At 34.3% G+C, this 18,931-nt stretch overlaps 1 protein-coding gene across 2 annotated transcripts in view; it reads right to left on the bottom strand.

Annotated features, from left to right (window-relative positions):
* Positions 1 to 17,878, bottom strand: part of LOC129797369 (ras GTPase-activating protein raskol) — a 49,312-nt gene extending 31,434 nt beyond the window's left edge. Inside the window, exons 1-4 of one of the 2 annotated variants that reach the window (XM_055839836.1) lie at positions 17,323 to 17,871; positions 2,240 to 2,349; positions 2,058 to 2,090; positions 952 to 1,132 (exon numbers count right to left, since the gene is read on the bottom strand). In XM_055839836.1, the coding sequence (XP_055695811.1) occupies positions 952 to 1,132; positions 2,058 to 2,090; positions 2,240 to 2,349; positions 17,323 to 17,398 (400 nt within the window). In that variant the 5' untranslated portion in view covers positions 17,399 to 17,871. Of the gene's footprint in view, positions 1 to 951; positions 1,133 to 2,057; positions 2,091 to 2,239; positions 2,350 to 17,322 lie in introns of both variants that reach the window. The other variant, XM_055839837.1, reaches the window with a different exon arrangement.
* Between the last annotated feature and the right edge of the window lie 1,053 nt (positions 17,879 to 18,931).

Below are 18,931 nucleotides of genomic sequence, written 5' to 3'. Positions count from 1 at the left end.
GTTATGTTTTTGTACATATACCATGCGTCCGTGGTGCTTTTAAAACAATTTACTCAGGTAGTTTATCTTCTGTGCCTAAGAACACTTTTTATTGTTTGCGTCCGTTGTATGTGAGAAATGTTTCATCAGCAGTGCTTAGAACAAGGCGTATGACTTAGAGTAGCTCTGAAGTCAACTTCCCACTGTCACTTTTAGAGCTCGAGAATGGAGAAAGTTTCTTACGGCTTTAGATTTCTTGAGCCGACAACGTGTATCTATTGCGTCACACTGCAACCAAAAAAGGCCTGTTGTGGTAGTTCTTACGGCTTGATTTTGCAACTTACAGTGGTAGGATTGTCAAGTGAAAGGCGTACCACCAAGCCATATGTACAATTTAGACGAGACGAACCTCCAAGACGATCCCGAAAGATCGCTAGTGCTTTGCAAAAAAGCTACGAAATACGTTAGGAGGATTTTAAATTCATCTAAAACGTCTGTATCAATGATGGTGTGTGGCACTGCAGAAGGAAAAATGCTTCCTCCTTATGTTGTCTACAAGTTATACAAGGTATATTTTACATACAGGAATTGCTTCAAGATGGAGTAGTATTCTTCTTTGATTGGACATTCAAAAATTGTCCCAACCTCTGAATTGCTGAATTTTATAGCTAATTTCCTTGAATCAAGATATCTTCATTGATAAAAACCAATACATGTTTTATTAAAATAAAATACATAATATTAAAATAAAATATTCATGTTTTCATGATGACCTTTACTCAATGACTAATCGTGAAATAGAATAAATATACCCTTATAATCAACAAATAGTTCATGACCAATATCCGATTTCTTTTCCGTGATTGTTTTAATTTATCAAACCATCCATTGATTAGCAATTTCCTCAAACGTAATCTTTAATCTATAAATTGAATAAAACAGCTCTATATATTTTTATCAAAATGTACTCACCTAATTTTCCATCAAGTGTGGTATTAAGCTCGATCATTTGGTCACAAAAACTGATATCACCAACTCCATCCTCTGGCTCCTCCTCGACTGTTGGGGGACCTTGCCACTGACTCCTACAACTTGTGCGCTTCTGATGATCAAGACGAACACGCGGAAGTTCCGCAAAAATGCTATCGGTCAGCTACGAGAGAGAGATAAAACACACATTAATGTCTTTCCATTTAATCGTAACACTAAATTGATAAAAAGTGAAGCAAAAATAAATCAAACAACTACAAAACATACTTGAAATCTATTACAATCACCCTAAAAACTTTAAGGGGGAGGATGAGGTAAAAGATAGTCACTAAATGGTTAGTAAAAATAGCCAAAGAATCAACAAAAATTGAGGGTAGAAAAATATATTCAGCACGATGTGGAAAATCATGAGAAATCTTTTCACGGGAGACGTCACGACTGTGTTTAGAAAAATGTCTTTCAAATTTTTCCGAAGCACGTGCAAAAAAGCCAATACGTTGATTTATTTTTAGTCCAAATTGCTTTTGTTATTCTTTCAGCGAATGAATTTTCCATCTGTTGCTCATACAATGTTTTCGATCACATACATTTGGGAAAATTCTTATGTTGAATTGAAAATTGGGAGAGCTATATTACACATTTTGGGATCATTCTTTATAGCCCCAGCAGCAGTGTAAATAAATTAAGTAATTTGTGGGTGTGATTAGATTTGGAACGCAATTCATGAGGACATCTGTTGAAATGTTTGATTGAATCTTTCCAAGAAATCATAGGCAATTTATTTATCTCTGTCTCTTCCATAAAGCTACTTATCATGAAAATTATCGCTATCAACCGCGATTTGGATGGATTTTCTTTGAATAAATGAAAGAAAAAAAGCTCAACGGTAAAGCTCATTTAAAATCAAAACTTTAAAGCTACTGAAGAAACATTTTCACAAGAAACATGGTTTACACACATTAATAAAGTGAAGTCAACGCACACAAGCTAAATTTCCATGTGTATTTTATAATGGAAAAATCTTATTTCATCGCGGCGAGCAAAAACATAAAAGAAATATGGGATAAAAGTCGAGACACAAAATTTACCTTCTTCTCACGATTCGGCGTAATCGGGAATATCTTTTGAATTATACCATTGAGCAGCGGATTTTTTTTTAAATAAGGAAACAGACTTTAGTCACTTTTTGCTGAAGATTTTTTTGTTAGTAAAATTGTTAGCTGATAGTGGGTTTAATAAAATATGTAATGGCTAAGAAGAAAATACATACCGAAAGCTCTTCGCTGCAGTAAGCTGTAAAAGTTTGCTCATCCTGCTGTAGGACACAGTAGAGAGGACCCCAAGGAAGATTTCTCGCAACTGTGGATTGTCCTTCGACTTCTGCAAAAAAATGTAAATGCAAATTTTCCATTTAAAACTTTTCCAATGGATAATAAAATTAAATTTTGTGACATATAAAAATTCACTCTCGACATTTTCATCTATGGGTAGGGAAAAATTGAAATTAGCATTGTGCAAAAGAGCTTGGAGAAACCGGTATCGTGTGAAAAATCGACGTAATATCTTGAGTCATAATAAGTTAATATTGAGATGTAATTCAAGCTAATTATCATGGTGTGCGGCAATCACTTTAAGACAGACTCAAATACAATTGCTGTAAATATTTAATTCTTGGGAATACACATTCTATTGAGCTTCTGCTCTGTCCCTCTGCGGCTTTTTTTTATATTTTATTCTACGTGCTCATTTTATGCTGTGTGTTCATTACGCGAGCACTAACCTTGCCTTCAAGAATCATCACGATCATTCTTGGGAAATTTTCTCGCACCCAGAAAATAGTGACACAATTTTACCATTTACTCAAAGTTCCTCCCCATATTTGCAGTCGAAAAAACCCATCCCTGATTTTAATCGTTTTTTGGGTGAAATTTTATTGAACAATAAATTTCACACTGTATGACTTTGAATTTTTTCTACATCTACACTCCAACACCTGAAGGTCAGACACTAAAGCCTCTTCAGAAAAATAAACATTTAGCGCTGTATCCGATAAGTGGTAGGTTGTTAAACAATTTTCCTGGAGAACCTTTACAATATTTTAAATGGCAAAATAGTCATAATGTGTATATAGTTTTTGCCCATTAGATTGCTGCTGCAAAAGGAGGAAAAATGACTCCAATTTGATCATACCACAACCACGATGTTATGCGATGTGGCAATAGATAATAGCGATGGTATTTGGATTTTGATATGAAAAGACTATTTAAAATTCATTCCAAGAGAAAGACACAACCCATGTGTCTCTCGCGAATGGAATTTTTGGTATTATACGGCACTCCCTAACACATATGGAAGTCCAAGACAAATTGTGATTTTTCATACGTTCCTCATTCATCAGCATACAAATAAAATAGGTCATTATGAGAATTAATAATAAATACTATTCCCTCTATGAATAGCAAGATAATTTGTCATCTGCATGCCAATTTAGGATTATACTCTTATGCACATTTTGTTTCATCTGCATTGGCGTGGTTAATTTAATTCCTCCTTTTGGTGGCACATTTTCCAACGCGCGCGATTATTCAAATTTTATATTGCGAACCCAGTGCAAAGGAGAGCAGAGAAATTTCTTCATGACTTTTTGTGACCATTTAACACAGAAAAGACAGGGTTGTTACGTAAGATGTTGAAGTCAACAAAATCACTTCTTTCATCTCCATCACCGCGGTCTCCTCTCGCGCTTTTCGGGTGTTTTTGTAACGGATATTTTTTGATTGCCACCACTGCTCAATAATAACACAAAAGCATACACAACACACGCGGGGATTATCACGCGGCCAAGACGTTGGGTTTTACGTGAGAGCTACACTAACTGATTTTATTTATTATAAGATTTTAAGCTGCTTTTTCTATTCTTGTTGAGAATTATAAAAAATGATATATTTAAAACTATTGTTTTAATATCAAAGTAAGGATAAGATCTTTCTTATTTTTTCAAGAATCTTAATCCTTAATTAATTAAAAAATAAACACTTTTAATAAAACAGATTTCCTAAATTTTTGACCAAGAATTGATCTTTACAAAGATTATGAGTGGAGTAATTTTTAAGGGAATTATAGTGATTCTTTTTCTTTTCTAAGAGTTAAGAATAAGCTAACAAAATTAAGTAAAACTATGTAGCTTAATAAGAAAATTCTATGTATTAAATTCATTATAAAGTCTTGTAAAATACTCTTTTCCTTAGAGCTCTTTTTAATAGCGTCACGTAACATATAATAACAGAATTACAATAAGTTAAGTATTCACAGAGACATCTCACTTAAATATTACCCATGAGATTCACAAAGTTAAATGAATGCAATATCCAAGACACGCAATGTGAGCTGATTAAAAAATAAATTCCTCATTACATAATCATTATAATCTGGCGATCAACCCATGAAGAGGGAACAAAGAGTGTGTTTTATTAATAAAAACTAAATATTTGAGAAACTCTTTAGGGTGTGACAAGAATCTGTCAAAGATTTCCTCGTGCTCTCCCCATAATTACAGCGAATCACTTAGACGTTGTATTCAATTAAATTCAAACATCATTGATCGCACAGGAAAAGAAAATACCTTTTTGCACACCTCACTGTGATGCAAAGAGAACCTATTCACAATTTAATTCTCAAGTTAATTTAATGGGAAACCTGTTCAATAAGTTGACACGTTTCGATATCGAGCCAAAGAAGAATGTCATGTTTGAAAGGAAGAGCAAATAGCTGTAGAGGTAAAAAAAATGTGGTAGCAACTTCCTTCCTGCTTATGTCTCGTGCATCTATTAATAAATTCAATGCAGTAATGTCATCGGTATACCTGGCAATGTATTCTTCATCCCACCCTACCAAGGATGTTGGTTTTTTTTGGCTATAGCAGCATCCGCCGCACATCCAATTTGACCCTCAAAAAATCAATATGTACCCAGAAAACTTCCACAAATTGCACTGACTAAAAGGGAAATCCCACATTGATTTTTCATCCCTTTGCGAGTTGGCTTTTTGCTCTCTGCCTTATCATCCCACTCAATCGATATTTCATCTTCTTATGTACCTATATCCCCTCCGGAAAATCCTCTTTTGTCTTTTACGTGAATCTTCGGGGGTGGATTTGCTGTCTTCTCTGTGGGTGAGCAAGTAAAGTGGAAAACTTACTCTCAAAAAGGTAACAATTTTCCGGTGGATTCTTACCCACATACATATTGTTGCTCTGTCTCTTGAGGAATTCTTTAGCACGTCTCAACCCCAGAAAAATGATGAAAATTTTAAAACGTGAAAATCGTTTTTATGGAAACTCAAGCATAGGATGCAATTTTCAAGAGTCAGCTTATTTTTCCCCCGAACAAACCTACCAATTATTTTCCAAATCAACCACACAGGAAGTTCCCATCCCCCTATTTTGCTGTCTACATCCATAACATTAGAGATTTTCTTCATCTTCTACTTTCCATCAGCAATGGAAGGTCTATAATTTCTCAATTATATACATATTGCTTGTATTGCCATTTGAATGGGAAGAATCCCATCGTGTGACATTTCTCTTTATAAACTCAACGACGCCAACAAGAAAATAAAGTTTTATTAATCGAGGAAGCTTTTAAAGTAAAATGCTACATTGCTTCAGGAATGTGGTGAAGAATATAAAACACTGGGGAGTGTCTCTAAATTGAACTTCATTCACTATATTCCGGGCAAAATGTGACACTTTAACAGGGGATGCTTTCAATAATGAAACACCTCCCAAGGAGTATTTTGTTGGCAATTGATTATAAGAACTATAGAGTGACTTTATTAAAAATGTTCAATCGACTTTATGTTCCATTTAGGAGCAATTTAAAAGTTAATTTTAATCTTTTAAGGCTTTTATTTTCGTGTTTGCAATAAAAATAATTTGATCATAATTTATGTTTTCGATGAATTATTCCTAATAAATTACTCATCTCCATAATTTCACACGAAGAAAAAAATTATAAAAAAAACTCTTGTCCCTGAAATTTTCTTTTGGCTCTCTTATTGCTTATCTGTGGGAGAAAACGTCGGCGAAGATATTTGTAAAAGAGTCTTCTTAATTGATAAATTGAGGAAGCAATTACGATTTCCAGCGCTATGTGGACATGAGACTCTTTAGTGTGGTGCGAGATGATGATTTTTCAAGAAGCTTTTCGTGTGATGAAGAAAATCCAAATGTTTAATTCATGCGATCATTAGTGGAGATGGGTATGATGAGAAAAATGCAAAATTGCCACACAAAGCCACAAATATTTCTTCAGAATCTCTCCCATCGACAGATTTGGCGCTTTAAACTGAATTTCAGACACTAAATTATGAAGATAATCACCGTGAAAGATGTGAAAGGTATAATGAGGTATAGATAATTTGCTTATCAATGCGGGAATTAGTTGTTTAGTAATTACGGCTAAAAGATTTTTTCCAAGTGTCTGCATTCCGAGTAAAGTTGTTTTTTTTTTCATTTCATATTATGAAATAGACATACAAAAGTCATTTGCATTTATGCAATAAATACAAACTTGAATGCGGTATAATACAAATTAATATTAATAATCTCTCGAGTTGTTTTCATTTGCCAGAGAATTTTTTTCTCCCATTCTATACAGACAGAGAGGTTTTTCACTTTTCCCGCGTGAATGCCGCAAGCCGCATGGAGTTCTGCTCTTTTTGTAGAAGACATTTTTGCAGCAATGGGAATGAAATTAATTGAATTTTGTGGCAGACGAAGACATTTTCTGCATTATTTCCTCCTTCTTTTCTCCCACGTATCTCGATACTTTTTTTATACACTTTTGAGTAGGTCACGGTTAGTTGGAGCTTATTTTACATTCATTGTTTGATGATCAACCACAGAGAGAGAATCTCAGTTTCCTCCTCGTCATGTGAAATAATTCACTTCTCACAGTTTTTTTTATCCTTTTTTTTTCTTTCGGTCTTTCTTTTGCCAACTTCTCATTCTTGTGTTTGTCTTCTGCCAGAGATTCGCGACGGTCATTGAATTTGTTGACAATTTTAATTTCTCTTCGTCATCATTTGTTTCTTCAGAAATTGTCTTTCCTCTTTGCCTTCATTGGGCCCCAACAGAGGAATAATATACGATAAATTTGCCCATTTTAACTTTGTTTAATTTTCCACCAAAGTTCATTCAACTGACACCAAAGAACTGCCACAAATTTGCTTCACTCCTCACTCGTTTTTATTCAGAGGATTTTATTACAACGACAAAAAGCTCTCAATTTAGAATATGAGCCTTAAATCCCATTCCATTGTGACTAATTAGTTGATCCAATTTTTTTTACTCAGCGCGGGAAGAGTAAGAAAAACATTAAAATTCCCAATTTTATGTATTCAAGTTAATGTAATACGATTTATTTATTTACGTCTCTTGGCTCTCATATTTACTCCAAATAATAAAGGTGATCACTTTACATATTTTTGCACAGTCTTGATTTTAATCACCAAATAAAGGGATTACGTGTACAAATTTGAAATTTAATTATTTGTCTTTTTTTGTGAAATACAAATTGATTCAATTTTAGAGGAAAATGGGGTGATTCGAGGATAAATTTGATAAAATCTTCTTTATGGCCTTTAAAAAATTTAACGCAAATTCTAAGTTAATAAGGAGGTATGTAATAAAAATTCCCAGGTTTCAATGGAAAATGTGATTTTAAAGATTTTCTGGAGTCTCTATGTGACTCACGTCGACCCAGTCTTCCCTATTATAATCCTTTTACCACCAGACAAGTTTCCAAAGTCAAAATAGGCAAGATTACGCTTATTTCTATACAAGAATTATGAACAAAAGGCATAGGAAGAAAATTTAATAAGGCCAAAACTCTGCAAGGACAGAGAGTAAATTTTAACATTATTACGGAGATAATTTCAATTTAGTCTATCTTTAATCTTTTATTTGCAACTCATTCTCGTAAAGTGAAAATTCCAACCCCTATATACGCTCGTCCCAAAGCAGCCAAAGATATCGTATTATATAGGAAGAATATCCATTGAGATAGAATGGACTTTATGGTCCCAGATTGTGGACGACAGGGCAATAAAAGGGTGGCGGCTCCTTTTGACCTTCCACAACAGACGAGGAAAATGACAAGTTTCCCTCGTCCTTTCTGTGAGACCTCTGTCATCGAGTTCGCTCAATTAATTTAATACACTCTGTGCGACATTTTCGCAACACGCACGGGGATGGGAGGCAAAGAAAAAGGTCAATTGATGGCCATTCGTGCATTTCAGAGACTTTTCACGCGCAGGTAAATGGACATGGGGGTGGATGGCTTATTAAAAGCCACACGCACACTGCTCTAAGGGGGGTGGCAAATAAAAACCATGCGAGAAAGTCAATTGTGCCAAAAATATTATACGCCCTGGGCGAGACAGAGGGAAAGGACGAAAATATTGATGAAAACACGCAATGGTGGTATTCATTTTCACATTCAAGACCCTCCGGATTTGAGGATTTTAGCACATTTTCTCTTCTTTCCATACGGAGAAAGAAAAGAGAATTTATATCTTTAATTTTTGCTAAAACATGCTAATCCCCAATTCTTTTTTTTTAACATTTTTTTTTCAATGTACCTCCATGCGCACGGAATTGGTGTTGTGTGTAATGCAGACACCTTTACCAAACACCTTGACCTAAATGACTCATTGACCTAAATTTGTGTCCCATTATCCCGGAGATGAGAATCCTTTTCCCGGTAAAATGACAATTTTAATGACTTTCAAGCACAAATAGAGAGAGAGAAAATCGATTTTCAGGCGTATCATCAAAATCCACTTGAGATGCGTGTAGGTGGGTGAAAATCAGCGAAATTTCAAGTGATAGAATCAATTTACACGGAAAATTGGGGAGTTTCAAGAAGGCATGCGGTGATCTCATCAATTTTCCATCATTCCCGAATGAAAAAGTCAGAGTGCGTGTCAAAAGTCACCTATAAATTACAACACCATTTTCGTGAAGCGCGTGCCAGTGGAAATCCCACGTGTATTTCCCTGTGAAATATTACAGGAAAATCTTCTCACCGTGAGACACATTCGAATTATTTACGGTGGGAACGTGTGGGTGGAAAAGAAAAGTAAAATGTGATTTGTTTAACAAGAAAGATAATATCTCCTTCTGCAAGCAGCTGTAATTTAATCACATTTTGTGAATTTCTTGTCGTAGAAAAGTTTGAGAATTTTGTCATATATTTCAAAAAATAAAAATTCTGATATCTGGACTATGTGAGCTATTTTTAGGTGCAAGAGGAAAATCCCTGGAAATGAGCTCAGTGAGCAAGAAAATCTCAACGTTCATTGATGAAATGCATGAAGGCATTCAAAAATTGGGTCATACCGAATTTTATTGCAGATGCCTTAAGACAAACAGTGGAAAATTCTTGATTTTCCTCTCACACACTTTCACTATCGTCTCACGCAGCTGTCAATGGCGAAATGGGAAAAATTTATGACTTGATTGAGAAATTGAGGCGAATGAAATCCCCATCGCGGACTTAAATTTCACTAAAAAAATCATCTCCCAACTTGATCATCCTCATTGCAATCGTTCCCAATTTCAATCGTACGCACGAGAAAATTGTTTAAGATAGACCGAGAATAGATATTACATTGTGTGTGGAATTAAATTAGAAAATTTTCCTCCACTTGCCCCAGAGGAGTGAGATTACTTTTTTTCCATCAAACAAATCAGTCAATTTCTGTGAGCAGAAGCGCATCACCATGAGTTAGATTTATGGGTTATCGAAAGTAGAAGCATCCCAGAAAAAAAAACTATTATATGTATAGAGACTAGAAGCATACAAATAAATATTCGGATGCTTTTTCTTTTTTTGTTTACTGATTAAAGCGGACAGATGAATTTCTTTCTGTTCCGTCGACAACCCGCACTATTTCATTCACGATGATAAAATACGCATTAGAGGCAAACACGAGTCTCTCTAAAATTTATTTAGCTGCTTCCACGGAATTTCGTCCGTCGGAGTCAAAGTGTATGGACAATTATTCAATTAAGTTGAGTCTCTGTCGATGTTTGTGCTCTTCTCAGAATTCTATTCTCTCTCTTTCTTAAATTGTAAAACTCGTCTTTTTTATATATCATGAAGTTCCTCCTGATTGTTGAGATCACAGCATTGCGAAATTGATGACGTTTGCAAAAAGATATTAGCATAGAGTCCCACATAAAAAAAAATGTTTATTTCTCCTCACAAAAGTATCAAATGTTAATAACATCAACATCATGAGGTTCATCGTGTTTTTGTCTTTTATTTATATAAATCAACATCAAATATTAACAAATAAAATTAAACAGATTCAGTATGAAATCATAGAGCTAAAATAAAACTATTATGCTGAAATTATGCAAAGTCAGATTGATTTCATTGAAAAAAAAAACTAAAGAAATATATTTGCAAAAGTTTATAGGATCATATATCATTAATACTTGTCACAAGCAACATTGTATTTTAAATTATTAATTTTATTCTTATCTTGAAGTAAAATCAAGTAAAATGAAAATCAATTTAGTGAGTAAGCAAAAGAGCAAAAGACTTTAACCATATGGTGGCAAAATATCTAGGTAACGAAAGTTTTCAACATAATTTATTAAAAACGAGGTAAATTGTCGCTTCGCTCCAATTTACCTCGCCCCGCTTCGCGGGGATTTGTTGCGCTTCGCGCAAATTTTAGAGGAAAAAAAATTGTGATGGTTTTAATTGAGGCCACTTATAAATCCCGGAGAAAAATTTCAGAAAGAGAAGAAATCAATTTCATACAACACTTTAGGCGCCAAATTCAAAAATTTGCAAAAACTACATGAAATCTCTATGGGGGCTACCTGAAGGGGAGCTTTGGGGGGAAAATGGATACGGCCATCTGAAACCGCCTGTTATTAGGGGCCTCTGTACCAAATTTCATCGCGATCAGTCAAACGGTGTGGATTTGTATAGAAAAGTCGGAACGACGTTCACCAACAAACAGACCTTTCTTTATTATATAGATAATTTATAAAATATGATTTTCTGACGCATCTTTTCTTTAAATTTTTCAGTAAATATTTATGCAAAATTTTCGATTTTGACTCTATCGCGTTCGGCATTAAACATAAGAACATATCGTCGCAATTTTTAATCCGTTGAAGTACTTAGAGAACCTTTTTAGGAAAAATGTCCTCTTTGACCTTTTCTAAGGGGTTGCCTTTACAATATTGGAAACTCTAAGCCTGTAATAGGCTCTATTCGTCCTTTTTATAATTCCTTCTTTCCGAAATTGATCAAATTTTGTGAGTTGAGTGTTTTTTTTTTCTAAACAAAATAACCAAAGAAAAATATTTGATGGAGGTACAATTTTTCTTTAATATTTAAATCACAAATTCTTCGAGAAACATTTAGTAGGTATTTCTCTCCTTTCTACTCGATGAAAATGTCAATTAGGTTGTTAAAGACCATTTTTTTTTTCACTCCGCAACAGACCAACCTTGAGGGTTCTTCGAGGAGAATTGGAAAATTGGGAAATTCCACTATGTATATGTATTGAAATTCCACTCTGTGAGTGAAATCCAATATATTAAAGTTAGAATGTAAAAAGAGACGCCATGCACGCTAGAGTGTTGAGGAAAGGAAGCCAATTTCAAACCGTTAAGATTGTGAGAATGAAGCAAATCTGTAATTGAGCCATCAAACGGTCGGCGGAATTTGTCAACTTCCGTTCCATTGACAAAGATTTTCTTGTTAATATTCAATTCAGGGAGGAAGAATGTGGGTGGATGTAAATCAATAAAAGGGAAATTTACAGTTTGAAAAAAGAAAACTATATGGATATGGATTGTGTGGTTCAATGACACCAAAACGTGCATTTTTGAAGTTGCTCTCTGTCTATTATTAAATTTATCACGAGTGATTGAGCTGATTCGTGGGACTTCTTGCGGGGCGTGTAGTTAAAAATAAAATCACACTCGCCCTTTCGGGTGTGTGAAAAGAAGAACTTGGGTTGGGGTTTCACCTTCTACACCATAATAGCTTTTCCTTCTGATCATTTTCTATTTAATGCTTCAATTTGAGGAATTTATATAGATCTAAAAAAATGTTTTCTATGCTTTAATCGCCCAAGAAAATTGCAAAGAAAAATGTTCATATAATATCTTGATATGCTTTCATTGCAGAAGAGAACAACTTCCTCATCGAATTCATTGTGTTTTTTAAACATTTTTTCACGTATGTGAGCTACATGAAAATTAAGTGAAGTACTCCAAGAAATTGTAAAACACAATAAAAAGTGTCCAAGGAAGAGACTCATTGTTTGGTGTTGAACAGAAAAAAAATTCTTGACTGTACAACATTTTCTCACGGACCTTTTTGCCATTGATTTGGAACTAAACGAAGAGAATTAAGTTGTGTATTAAAAGTGCTTTCTTCACTTTATGCAAATGTGTGTTAAAATGTCTATTGATTTGACATGTTGGCGCAGACAAGTGAAAATATTCGTGGTTTCTTGAAGAAATCGAGGCAATATGTTGGGGGCAAAAAACTCTTGTGATTCACCAAGTAAAAGTTCTTCTTCACACACACCTCGCGTTTTGTAATGCCTCTTTTTTGCCTCGATTTTTCTCTGTCACCTCACTCTCTCCTTATACTCCTAACTTTCTGATGGTTTATCAATTTTTTTTCTTCGTTTATATATCTCCCAAGAAATTCCATAAAACATTACGCAGAGCAGAATCATTTCAATCCATCATCATTTTCACGTGCGTCAATTTTGCTTTTCATTCCCTTCATGTGTGCGCGCTTCCACACTCACCGCCTACAAATGAATGAAAATATACAAGGAAAAAAAAAAACAAGAACAAAATTCTCATGATAAATTACACATTGCAACTCCTCCAGAGGAGGAAAAAATGAATCACGGAGAGAAAAGCAGAAAATAAAGTGGTATTACCAAAAATAAAAGAGAAGAAAAATCATGAATGTGCTCTTTGGGAAAATTTCTCCGCACCGGCTTTTCCTATACGTAGTTGGTACACGCACATGCGAGGGGTAGGAGTGTGCAACTGTGAAAATCCATAAATGGGATTGAAAAGAGAGACAATTTGTGTTGAAATCGAGGTCATGTCGTGTATCTCGATCTCACACTTTGAGCATTTGCACGCTTTTGAAGCCACTTTTCCATCAGAATTTATATGACTAATCATCTCGACTCGCTTATTTACTCAAACTCCGCAATCCTTGATGAACACTTTGGCCAAATTGATGACATTTATGCGACGAAATGTACTACTTTTGTCTACCATGAAAAATTTGACCGCAATTGCTAAGTAAGAAAGTCAAAAGTTCAAAGTATTCGAACGTGATCCCGTACGAAACATTATTTGTATGATATTTTTCTCTTTAGCTCCCTAAGGGAAACTATATTCCATATAAATTGCTATGTGTTGCATTAGAAAAGTAGTCAAGTTACTTATTATCATCAAAATATCATAGATCTTTGATATTCAATTGGTGCTCATGAGTCAAGACCAACAAACTTGTAGAGAATTTTAATTATGTATGTAATGTTGTTCACTTTACATAAATCACTAAAACGTGGCATAGAATTTTTTCAATAACTCCTCAATATCATTTTATTAAATTCAGCTACCTCTGTTATTTGACTTAAAGTCCGAAAAAAAACAATAAGTAAAATTTTTATTTTAATTTAAAAAATAGTTTTTTAATCGTCAGGAAGATAAAATTGAATGAAATAATAATTCACAAATTTTCGATACATTTAATAGGCCTTCATCAGGTTTAATAGTAAGAGTCTCTTATTTTATTAGTTAATTCTAAAACATATCAAACAGCTTCTCAATTTTGAAAGATTTTCTTCTTTTACGGTATTGTGAAACATTCTATCATTATCAAGATGCCTTTTAGGGCCAGCCGTCTTTTGATTTCATGCTAATTTATGTAGTTGAATAAAGGCGCCAGCCAGGCAAAATTTATCATATCTTTATGAAAATTAATGACTTTATTTAATTGACTCAATTCTTTAAATTAGATTGTGATATTATAGAAATAAACGACCGAAGTTATAAACCCCTTGAACTCACGCTTGTAGAAAATTATTCGCTTCTGATTTTCATTCGATTCGCTTTGAATTCAATTTTTCTTGCGTAAAAGCTTACAAATTTTCTTTCAACGTTCTTATAAATGTAGTTTTGTTACCCAGAGGTGTTACAAATCCCCAACACCTCCCCTCTCAGCCTAGTGCTGTTTATGCGTAAGAGGACTCTCTCTTCTCCCGTAGAGCACCGGTAGGTGTACCTTTCCTCTGATGGAGTTTGACCATCTTGGTTGGTACAAAACGTCGTACGATTCTCCGTGGAATCAATTGAGTAGTTCGCGATTGGGGTCGGTGCGAGGGAGATGAGGCGGGGCGAGAGTCCTCATTTTTCTAAGCCCCAAGTCGCGATTCTTCATAAAGAAACGTCCATAGTGCACCTAAAAAAATAGTTCTAGAGAAACTCAGGCAGAGAGAAAATTCGCAAAAGTGCTTTGAATGAAGTGAATGTTTTAAAAGAAAATCAACTTTAGAGTCTTTTCTGTATCTCTTTCTTGAGATCTTGTGTGAGCTACAAAGTTAGGATAAAATCTGGTTTATTTCGAGATTCCATTTCACTGTTTAAATGAAATCTTTCACTTTTAATGAAGATAAAAAGAAAATCTTAGGAGAAGCAAATAAGTTAAGAGACTTTGTATAATAAATAAATATTTTTTAGCATATTTTCCGCCTTTGATTGATAAGAGATCAACCATGCGATGAGCTGAGTACGAAAGCAGGGAAATTAATTTCTTAATGAATCATCAAAAACTTAAAATTCTTTCCGCTTAATAAAGATTTATTCGGTCTTTTCATAAATTTTTCCACCGATATTCCAAGAAAAGCGAGATTGAGGGATTTTCCAAATGAATAGATTTTATATCGTCACCCACAATAACATGATGGGGGGAATGTAATAAAATTTCATGGGATTTCGGTCACAATTTCATTACCATTCCTTACGAATGACATTGACCCGATCATCACGAACAGTTAAAATGAAACACTGAAGCAATTCGAAGGTTTTTCTTCCGCGTTGAGAAAAAAAGAACATTTCGCATCCCACTGAAAATTATTCTCCAAATTGATCTCAATTGAATTAATTTTTATGTCTTCTCTCAAAACTTTTCCAAATGTTTTTTTTCCTTTAAATCTTACTAATTAAAATGATTTTTATTGGGAATTTTTGTCAACTCTAGAGCTCGAGGAAATCAGGTAGAACTTTAGCGAACTTATCGAGTTTATCAAAAAACGAATTTATTTGTAAGAAATGCAATTTTTTTTTAACCCGTTAGGTGGTACTCTCCCACACCCCAGACTTTGCCTTTACTGTGTCAATATACGGAGGACTCGGTGGTTGACAAAAGGCGCAAAAGAAGAGTGTCTATATGTCATCAAAGTCGAATGTCGGTTTGTCTTGTGGTTTCGTCTTATTTCCTCCTTCATCAACGTCTTCTTCGTCGTTGCCTTCTTGTTTTATGAATGATTAACACATTTCTTATTTCTCCATGTGAATATTTAAATAAAAATAAATTTACATTTGTAGTTGACTAGCCGTTGATGGAGGCTCTTTTCTCTTCCTCTCCTCACATCTTCCTTGTCTGCGTTTTTTTTCGCAACGTGAATAACATTCAGTTTTTCGGGAATTTTTGTATTATTCTTTCTTTTCCTTAACAGCAAAGCACATCATCTTTTTTTTCCTTCTTCTCCCCAAGTTCCCCACAGACGTTGAGAAAATTTGTTTTCTGTAGGTGTTCCATGTGAGACAAGAACAACAAAACTGGCATAATTTGAAATTAAAGAATGAGAAAAAAATTCGAGGGGTTAAGACCCTCGCAGAGCTTTTTGTTAAAAATCTTTTTGATGACATCATGAAAGGTATTGATTCGTAATGATAAATAGTTTGTCCGATATGCTGCCGGTTGTGAATACTTATTTGCATGCGGAAGAATAGTGAACGTTTTGTTTAAATAAAAGATTTTGTTGGCTCTTCAGAGTCAATAAGATTTTTTTCTAGTTTTTTTTTGGATGTCTATTATAACCAATCGTAATTTACTAAAACTCCCTGTTATTTTCTCAAAGCTTTTTATTTTTTAATAATAACCAAAAGAATAAAGCTATTTATGACTAAAAAAAAGTTTGACAATATATGATGATATTGCATAAAAAGGAATTTACTCAATAGTGTACAAGACCACGGAATACAGCCTGTTCCAGTTTTTAATTACCTACGCTTTCATATTTTAACGTATCGAAGGTTTTACTCCATCTTCATCAGGCCTATAAATTCTACAACAATTTTGTCTTATAATTATTTTTTACGTTAATTTAAATTCTTTTCTTTCGTCAATATTTTTCTTAATGATTTGAGTTTTTTACATAATGGTACTAGTTACTAGGTATATCTGTTTTGTGCCTAGCTTCCAAGCTAAGTTTTAAGTTTTTTACTTTTTTACTATTTATGTTTTAACATAATTATTTCTTGTTACTTAAAATTAAATGAAACGGGGTTAAATAGCCTTTTGTACCACCATTCAACATAAGAGGTTTAAATAATCCACACAGACAAATTAGATTCATGGAACTTCTTTGATGTTGGCAAAGCTTCTTTCCTAAAATTTATGAATATTTTTTTTTAAACTGAATTGCGTATGCCTTTTGTTGCGCTACCAAAGTCTTCGGATTCTAATCCAACATTCCTCGTAGAATTAAACCTCCCCTTCATTCTTCAATTCATTGCGGTGCTTTGCATATGGGGAATACAGTAGCATTAAGCAATTTTGAATGAATAAACAAGTTTTCCAACACCGTGTCTTCTTAAATATTCCATTATAGTGATTGTGGAAAGACTCCTAACCCCCCGGCGAATATTTTGAAAAAAAAATAGAGAAGAAGATATTCTTCGAGTTCCACGTGAAACCGAGAAATCTTGAAGAAGGCACAGCACCGAGAAAGAAATCTCTATTTTAGAGCCTGAGGGCAGAAATGTTTAGCCAGCAAAAGTTTTCTTCACCTCTCTCTCCCACCCAGTGTGGGTCGTGTGCGTTCATCTCATCTCAACAGGTTCAGAAAAAGTGAACGTTTCAGGTAAAATTCAAGGAGGATTATGCCTGCACACATGCCATGAGAGAGGTACCTGAGCACCGATGAATTTTTCAAGATGAAGTTTTTTTTTTTGATTATGGAAGGGATACAGAAAAAAAGTGAATTTCAACTCACCGCAAACATCGAGCCATCCCTCGATGCGGCTGGGATAATTAATCTCGCAGATTCTGTTCGTCAATCTGCGTCCCATTTTTATCGATCCACCCTCCTCTCTCGGTGCCGGTTCGGGTGATTTTGTTATCCTGTATATGTGCACAGCAAGGACTTTTCACAAAACACTTCTTTCTCACAGCTTCTCTCGTCCAACTTCACTCGCTCTGGGGGGATGAATCACTTCATTGTAAATTTTTGAGACACTTTTTTTTGCAACAAACTTGCATAAGTTTCTCACTGTAGTAATTCTTTTATTTTTACTACATCCAGATAGACTTACAAATACGCTCTTAAAGCTTGCGTGCTGAGATAAATCACAATGGATTGCACAAGATTTTTATTATATGTTATGCACTTTTTAGTTTTCTCTCTGTGCAGCGACAATGCTCACACTTGTCCACAATTTTTATTATTTTTAACTTATTTCAAATTCAGCACAAGAACCACATTTAATTTTTCACCGAGAAAATATATAGCATCACTTTGGTGTTTACCCGATGGAGCTTCAGCAGATACTGACTCGGTGCGCGAATAGTGAAAGTTCAAGAGCGCGCAACTGTTCGACGAGGAGAATTCCACAACACGAAAGCCACTGATTCAGCGTAGACGTTATAGGTTTGCAGCATAATCTTGATATTACATATGCGTGGTAACTTAATTTATCAGTTGAAATTTTGGTTGTATTTAATTGCTATAAGAAATTAATTTTATGGCATCCTAGACACATTACCTATTTCTTTAGTAAAGACGCATTCTTGAGTTAAGGCTTAATTTTATTCAAAAATTATTATTAAGGGGAATTTCGGGATAGTCTTTGGAATTGAAACAAGTATTTTCTTCAAGTTATTAGACTTTAGTTTTCCTATCTTTGCCACATTTAAAGTCTAATTATTGAATTGTAAGAAAATCACTTTTCACCATCTTAGGTGCGACGCCATCTTGGGAATTTCCTAGTTTTTCTAAGAACTGCCCTAAAACAGAAAAGTAGGTTTTTCTCAGGATCTACTGGCTGGATTTTGATGAGGTAAAGAGCAAATGAAAGAGGAAATACCAATACAGACTTTGGTGTAACAGAATTTTGAATTTAATTCAGGGGCTGAGAAAAATGAAAAAAAAAAATGTGATTTTTGTTCACGATTTTTTGAGTAAAATGTGTCTTGGATTAGAAGTCTAAAAATAGATAAATAGGTATTAATCTTGTTATATAGAGACCACCTAGTATAAAAAAATCTGGCTGTTCTCTAAAAATACGTTTAGAAAAGTTTGAGCCCAATCTGTAGGACTAGCAATATCGAAGAATCCATAAAAGCATGTTATTGGAATACCAACTAACCACTAAATCTGCAAAATCCCCCACTAGATTTCATCGATTTCATCAACAGACTCCTTTTGAATTCATCGACGTCCGTTAAAGCGCTGCAAAGCCGCAGCTTCCTAACCCTTCGTCTTTTGAGCTAGATTTCTCAAGACTCCAACGCTGAATTTTACGTTTTCAATAAACAATTCCTTATTCAGAAGAAGCATCAAAGTGGAGCAAAGTCGTGACAAATTAAGAAAAAATAAAATCGAG

Source organism: Lutzomyia longipalpis, chromosome 1, assembly GCF_024334085.1.
Source record: "Lutzomyia longipalpis isolate SR_M1_2022 chromosome 1, ASM2433408v1".
NCBI lineage: Eukaryota > Metazoa > Arthropoda > Insecta > Diptera > Psychodidae > Lutzomyia > Lutzomyia longipalpis.
This window is presented reverse-complemented; position numbering and strand designations above follow the sequence as displayed.